General features: G+C 58.5%; 1 protein-coding gene across 1 annotated transcript; it reads right to left on the reverse strand.

Annotated features, from left to right (window-relative positions):
* Positions 1 to 2,062: 2,062 nt before the first annotated feature.
* Positions 2,063 to 6,485, reverse strand: LOC129783773 (coiled-coil domain-containing protein 63-like). The gene is made up of 9 exons (XM_055795077.1): positions 6,468 to 6,485; positions 6,233 to 6,421; positions 5,569 to 5,750; positions 4,835 to 5,016; positions 4,099 to 4,319; positions 3,571 to 3,645; positions 2,976 to 3,168; positions 2,403 to 2,600; positions 2,063 to 2,220 (listed from the first exon to the last, which is right to left on the reverse strand). The coding sequence occupies exons 1-9, from the start codon at positions 6,483 to 6,485 to the stop codon at positions 2,105 to 2,107; spliced, it is 1,374 nt and encodes a 457-aa protein (XP_055651052.1). The 3' UTR covers positions 2,063 to 2,104.
* Positions 6,486 to 7,317: the final 832 nt, after the last annotated feature.

A 7,317-nucleotide genomic window follows, 5' to 3' on the forward strand; every position in this document is an offset into this window, starting at 1 on the left:
TGCTGCGGTTCCTCTCCAGCCAGGGGATGGGACCACGGTGGCAGTCAGATATTCCCAAAGAGCAGCCCCCTGCCTCCCACGGGAAGTGCAGGAGAGAGGAGAGCCTGGCAGGGAGCCAGCCCTGCTCCCTGCCCCAGGCTCTGTGGAACAGGCACTGGCCCCGTTGCCAGGTCCCACCGCAGCATGGATGGGGTCTCCATTGTGACTGTCACCAAGGGGGCGGCCGGGGCACCCCCACCCACCCCATGGGCAGCGCTGGGAGCCCACGCAAAACAGACCCAAGTGGTTTCCGTGTCCCACAGCCAGCCCTGAAGCATGTGCTCCAGCATCTCCCTGGCTGCATGTCCACAGCAAGCAGAAACCCACATTTTACCCATTCTTGCTTCCCTTTGCGGTGTTTGAATCAGCCCGTAATTTGGGACTTGGAAGCCTTTTGCTCCAACTGGAAAGCAGCACCCAGGGCTTCACCATCCCCAGCAGCACTTTGGGGCCACAGAGCTGCTTTCCCTTCCTTGCCGGCCCCACAGCCGGCTCCCTGGCCTTCCTACCTGTCTTCCTTGTGGAGAGGCTGCAATCACCACTTCACTGCCATTGCCCTCAGCATCCAGACACCCTCAAGATGCCTGCCGTCGGGACAGCACCAATGGTTGGCACTGCCGGCCTGGGGAATGTCCCTGGGGACAGAGACTCTTCAGGCAGCCCGGTAGAGGGGACAAACTGAGGATTCCTGCCTGCTTCTCTCCCTTCCGTGCAGGGAAGCACACGGGAGCCACGGGCTGAGTCACAAGAGCTGTGATAATCCCTTCCTCATAAGCTGGAGTGCGTGGCCAGCTCCTTCCCAGGGACTCGGCAAACCCAGAGATCCCTGGAGGGCAGAAGCACGAGACAGCGCTGGAGGCTGCAGCAGGGCTGTGTTTTGTAGACCTGGTGTTGCTTACTCAGCTCTGGGATGAACGGGAACAGAGGAGGTGCTGAAGGTGAGCAAAGGGCATCTGCGGCCCAGGTTGCAGGGTGTGGCCAGTTCAAGGCGATGAGCAAAATCCCCAGCCAGCACATCGCTCCTGAGGTTGCGCTTTGCCGTTATCCCGGAGACTCTGATGAGCTAACAAGCCAGCCATCCAGTTCCAGGCTAATTCACAGCCAGACGGACAGGCTCTGAGGATGCATTTACTTGGAAATGATTTTCATGGCAGAAAGCAGAATGTGGCACTAGGTAAGAAAAATCACAACCGAGGGCAGAGCGATGCTGGGAAGGCACTGAAGCCTGAGGCTCCCGGCGGGGCTGGGGGAAGCTCCCAGGGATTTTCATCCCATTCCTGCATGATCAACAGCTCCGTGGGATAATAACCCCCACCTCTCCAGGGATGAAGCTGTCACTGTCTCGGTGGCCCTGACTGTCTCATACTGCAGATCCCTCCTCTCTGGTTCGCTTCTCTTCACCCTCAGCAGAAATAGGGCCAAAGCTCCAGTTTCTAGTGTGTCTGCGCAGTGCGGCTGTGCCCGGCGGGAGCCCCCGCGCCCTCCCAGACCCCCCTGCCCCAGCCTCCCGGCCCCTGCACATCACCCTCGCGTGCCCTCTCCTCCCCTTGCCTCCTCGGTTCCCAGCGTGGCCCAGCTCCCAGACCCAAACAGGCTGTTTCACGCAGGGCTGGTGGCTAGCAGCCACCTGGTCCCACCAGCCCAGGACCAGCGCTGAGCTCAGCTTTCCTTCAGGCAGCAGAGAGCTGCCGGCTTCTCCCAGCTTAGCAGGCAAAGCCCCGCGAGCCCGCTCTGCATCCCCCCGTGGCCTCACCAAGCCCCTCGGGCAGGCATGGTGCAGGACCGGGACTGTGGTCACCATGTCCCCAGTGCACCATTCCCGCGATGCCCAGCTGCGGGAAGCGCGTGGCGTTGAGCAACGGCAACGGCCCCCCCGCCGGAGAGCAGCTGTTCCCACCCCCAGCCATGGCTGCTGTCAGCAGTGGGCCAAGCCGTGCCGAAATATCAGCCGGCAAGCTTTTGAAGCCCGCAGAAGGTGTTGGGAGATGGAAGGATGTCCAGGGCGCAGAAGCAGAGGGGCAGCTGAGGAGCGGAACTGTTTATTTCATTCCTCCGTGCCGGGCTCTCACTCCTTGAGGCTCTTGCTCCCCTTCTTGGCGGCAGCGGCAGCGTGGCCCAGCTCCTTCTCGCAGCTCTGGAGGACCAGCTGGTGCAGCTGCCCGTGGCCCAGCGGCACCTCCCCTGCCCAAGAAAAGGACACCCGTGTCTGCCGGCACAGGCCTTATAGATGTGGTGGGGTGGGACAGGCCGGTGGGGATTGGCTGGGGAGGAGAGGTGGCAGCGGGGGATTGGCCAGGCGGCCATGAGGGGGTTGTGGATTGGCTGTCTGCCTGGCCGTAGCCCCTCCCTCCCACCTCACTCACAGGCGGCGATGTCGGCGGGGGTGCTGTCCAGGGCGGGGGGCGGCGGGCAGAGCCGGGCCCGATCCATCACCCACGGGAGGCTGGTGGTGCCCAGGAGCGGGCTGGCGAAGGGCTGGGCCGGCTGCGAGCCCTCAGCCCGCGTGTAGCGCAGGACGCTCTCCATCAGCAGGAGCTCGTTGGTCTCCTTCTCCACGAGACCTGGGTGGGAGGGAATGCTGTCCCACAGGGCCCCTCCACCGGGCCCTGCCCAAACGCGGCCCCGGCGGTCTGCTGGGCACAGGACCCATGGATTCCCCCCAGGCAGTGCCGTCAGGCTCCCCAGGGGCGAGGGGTCAAGGCTGGGTCCCACACCCAGAGCCAACATGGGGGCCTGGGGGGTCCACCGGGGTGGTTCTACGTCCCGGTTGGCTCCTGAATTTCCTGGGGATTTGGCATCGCAAATTCCCATTAGGGACACCCGTGCATGACGGGGTGGGGGCAGGAAACCAGCTCAATCTAAACACGGGGCAAGCAGGGGGTGGACAGACAAGGTCTGGGCCATGTGGCAAGCGAAGGCGGGCAGCCCTGACCCACCTAAAATCCGCGTCAGATTCCCATCCGTGATCTGCCCATTTTCTCCAAGCTGCTCCGTTGTCTTCGTAGCATCGCCACCGATTACTTCCAAAAGGGCCTCCACGCCACATTTGATCTGGCCCAGGACTCTGCTGCTCTCTTTGCATCTCTCTTCGCACCAGTTGGCTTCCCTCGTGGTTTCCACTAGTTTTTCCTATCCGCAAAGGTTTTGCCAGGTGTCACAACAGCCCCCTGCTCGCGCCCCCCCACCCCCAAGTCCTGGCCAAGTCCAGTCCGGACACTGGAGGCGGCCCAGGAGGGGCTGTGGGATGCTCCCATCCCTGCAGGGGAAAGGCTCTGTGAAGGGGATCCCAAGCTCCCCATGCCACAGCCCAGGCCCCAGGTGCCAGAGAACCAGGGCTGGCAGAAGCCCTGCAGTCACCCTCTCATCATGCACTGGGAGACAGGGCTGCCAAAGCCAATGCAGGGCCCTTTTCTGCCCATGCCTCTCCAGCCGTTGCCCAGAGCGGTGTTGACGGGACCACACTCGCTAGGACACATGCCGGGACACACAGGCTTCTGCTGCCCTGGCAGAGGGAAATCCCGGCTGCCATACCTCCAGCTCCTGCAGGACATGGAAGTTGCCCGTCTCTGCGTCCTCCCGGTCCATCATAAGGGTTGTAATTTCGTTCTGTGTAAACACAAGCACATGGAGGGCATACTGGCTGAATGCTCACCAGATGTGCCCAAGAGAGGCTGGGGACCATCCCTCCACCCTGGGAGCAGGGACATCCCACTTGACCCCTCTGGGGACCACTGTCCCCAGGGCAGGAGGACAAGTCATGACCCCCCTTCTCACTCCAGCCAGCCCCACTCAAGGCCGAGGCAGCTCTTGGCCCTCCTGCATACTGCTGGGTACACGGTGGCAGCAGAGACACTTTTAGCTCTGAGAACACAGCCTTCTGTCTGTGGGAGTTCTATTTTGGGCTACCGCTTTGCATTCCCCTAATCCCACCCGTGTGGCAGGCTGTGAGCTGGGCTCCGCTGTGAGCAGCGAGGCCGGACACATGGGAGAGGAAAAAAACCCACGCCAGCCCCAAAGCACCAGCTGAGAAAGGGCAGACATGAAGAGCTTGGAAGAGACCTGGACATCCTTGATCCTCTGCTTCATCTTCTCCATCTCGTTCTTCAGCTCAGTGATGTAGATGAAGGAGGCAAAGTTCTTCCCCTCCTTTTCGATGAAGTTATCCACCAGGCGGTCAAAGTTCCCGTCCTCTGCCAGCTCCAGCAGGCGCCTGTAAGCCACCTCCTGGCTCTCGAAGCTCTCCATTTGGCTCTGCTTGGCCCACTGGGCTGCCTTCAGGGCTGAGGGAGAGATGGAAAAAGAGGCCTGGCTGTGCGTGTCCCTGCAGGGCTCCCTTTGCAGAGCCTTTCCCTGCAGGTGCCCTGAGGTTTGGCGTGGGGGCTGGGGCCAGAGGGGCAGAGAGTGTCTTTATTTCACCCAAAACTAAGCAGGGAGCTCCCTGTCCTCATGGGAACGGGGCAAACACGGTGGGATCCTTCCCCAAGAGGACAAAAGGAGCCATAGGGGCAGCTCCCTGCCTCCCCACCCCTCCCTCTGCCCCAAGGGCACCCCAAGACACTTGATGCTGGGTGCTTTCACTTGGTTATCACTCTTCATCCTTTCCACTTGTAGGCTGAAGGCTGGGTGAAGGAGCCTGCAGGCAGGGGACAGGTCCCGCCTTTGGGGTGCAGAGCTATGGGGAGAGGTCCCGCCTTTGGGGTGCAGAGCCATAAGCTTCTATACGCAACCCCCTTGGGCAACTCTGCCAACTCCTGGCTTGTGCTACCAGTTGCAGGTATTCTCTCTCATCTGGTACCTTTTCTCTTTTTGGCCACTTCCTCCAATTCCGAGCGATCTCTGCACTTGGTCAGCATGAAGTTTTTTAGTTTGTTCTCCTTTTCTAGGGCACGCTTCCGCTCCTGCAGCTCAACATTGCGCTGGACTGTGTCTTCTATGTGTCTTTTGTTCAAGGCTGCAATCCTTGCCAGAGCCCCCATCCTGAGCACAGAGAGCAGCAGGTTACACCACGGGAAGGTATAAGGATTTGTAGTCCTGCCCATTCCCATGCATCTCTGTGCCTGGCCGAGCAAAACCCCCGTGATGCTGTGCACGCTGGCCGGCTCCCATGCAGATGCAGCTGCGTTAGCCCGAGGCCAGCAGCAGCTAACACAGCTCTGGCTGGGGGTTTGTACTCGGACACAGCACCCAGCTGTGGCAGCCAAGCTCACTTTGCCTGGAGCTGGCTGGTCTCTGCTCCAGGTCTGCTGCACCCTCCCATGCAGGCTGAGATGGGACTCGGGGGGAAAGAGGCTGCTCCATAGGGCAGTTCACCACATCCTGAGAAACATCTGGCATAGGTGGAGTAAACCCCCCTGGAGGTACCGGTCTCCCTGCACTGACCAAGCACCAAAGCCTTAGCACCCAGCTCTAGACAACAGCGGGTGCATCCTCTCTCTGAAGTTGCAGATGGCCTCTCTTTACATCGACACCCGTCGCTGGCATTGCCCACCAGCGCCAAGTTTGCCACAGAGGGTTCACAAGGCCACGTACCGCTGCTTGTAGCCTTGTGTGCACTGCTCAGCGGCAGTGTTCATCCTTCTCCTCTGCTGAGCCAGCTTCTTATGGAGCTTCAAGGAGAGCTTGCCCAAAAGAGCTTTCTGGATTTGCAGCTTTTCAATCTCTTCTCGGAGCTCTTTGTTTCTGGACAGGATGGTATGGAAATGGACGGTGACCTGGGGAGAGGCAAGCAAAAGGTTTGAAGCTGGTGCGGGACTTGGGGGCGTCAGGTTTCTGCTGAAAGACCTTGACCACAGCTGGGACAAATCTCTTCTCTGAAGTTGCTCCTGTACTATCCCCCTCCCCAAGACAGGGGAGGTAACAGCAGGCTAGGCTGATCATGGCACAGAGCAGGAGCTGGTGGTGTCCAAGGCAAGGTGGCTGCAGGCAGCTCAGGTTTATCACTAAACAGGTGCAGACCCTCAGGCTTCTTGGCATGGCCCAAGTGCTGCATTTGGCTCACCAAGCTTGAAGGAGCCTTTGAGATACTCTGGGAGCAAGCAGGCCAGAGGAACGAGCCAGCTCCTCCTTTATGCAGTTTGTCTCAACCAAATGCATCTGCAGCATTACACTTGGTCCTGGCCAAAAAGGGGGTTGCACACAGGCCCCAGTGTGGCCCCACACATGGTCTCCGGAGGTCTGCAAAATGTTTGCTTACGTTGTTTAGATGCAGCTCCAGTGTCTCAATCTGCTTTTGCAGCTGTTTGCTACTGTTTGCTTGCTTCGCCTTCACTGCCGCCCGGTTTTGCCTCGCCATCTTTTTTTCCAGCTCTAGTATCTGCACGTACAGGTTAGAAAAAAGAAAGAGAGGGGAAAAAAAAGTAAGTATAATCTCCACCCCCACATTCTAGACTCTTGGCAGGACACTTAGCCAAAGAAAATACCCTGTTGACCTGAACTACAGCAACCATGTCATTAAGGAGCTCACAGTTACAGCAGCAGCTTTAATCCCAAGGGATCCCACCCTGCACACTCAAGAAACATACGCTGTAACTAGGAACGGGTTTATTTTCGTGTGGCAAAGGAAACGCAGCTGCCTCTGGAGGGAAATTCAGCAGGTGCTGAAGGCGGCACAGCAGCACTCTGTGCCGAGCAGAAGAGGCAAGGAGGGTGGCTTTTTGGTAGGGGTAGAGTGCTGGCCAGACAGGGGATTTTCATCCCATTCCTGCATGATCAACAGCTCCGTGGGATAATAACCACCACCTCTCCAGGGATGAGGCTGTCACTCTGTCTCGGTGGCCCTGACTGCCTCATACTGCAGATCCCTCCTCTCTGGTTCGCTTCTCTTCACCCTCAGCAGAAATAGGGCCCAAGCTCCAGTTCAGAATAAAGGTAGAGATGCAGGGGCGGACATTATTTTTCCAGAAACAATGCCACTGGGTGACTCAAAAGCCTGCTCTCCCTTCGCTTGGACTAGTCCAGCCTCAAAAGACAGTCCACAGCGCCTGTCCTTTTTGTGTTCCTTCTCCATGGACCAATTCTCAATTGTTTAGCAAAGAAGAAGTCAGTAAATTAAACTGTTGAGGAAGGATCTGATTTGGTAGTCAGTGGCCGTCACACTTGTTGCACAAGCATTTATTATATTAAAGGGGGCCATTTTCACCCAAACAATACTCAACTGTCAGTCTTGCTCCAAATGAGGGTGACTTCGTTGTCTGGGTGGACCTTTAAGCTGTGGCTGAGCAGAATGGTAAGCGGAGCAGGATGAGATCGTCTGTAACGTCTGAATCCAACAAATCTCCA

This window comes from Falco peregrinus, chromosome 2 (genome assembly GCF_023634155.1).
Source record: "Falco peregrinus isolate bFalPer1 chromosome 2, bFalPer1.pri, whole genome shotgun sequence".
Classification (NCBI taxonomy): Eukaryota; Metazoa; Chordata; class Aves; order Falconiformes; family Falconidae; genus Falco; species Falco peregrinus.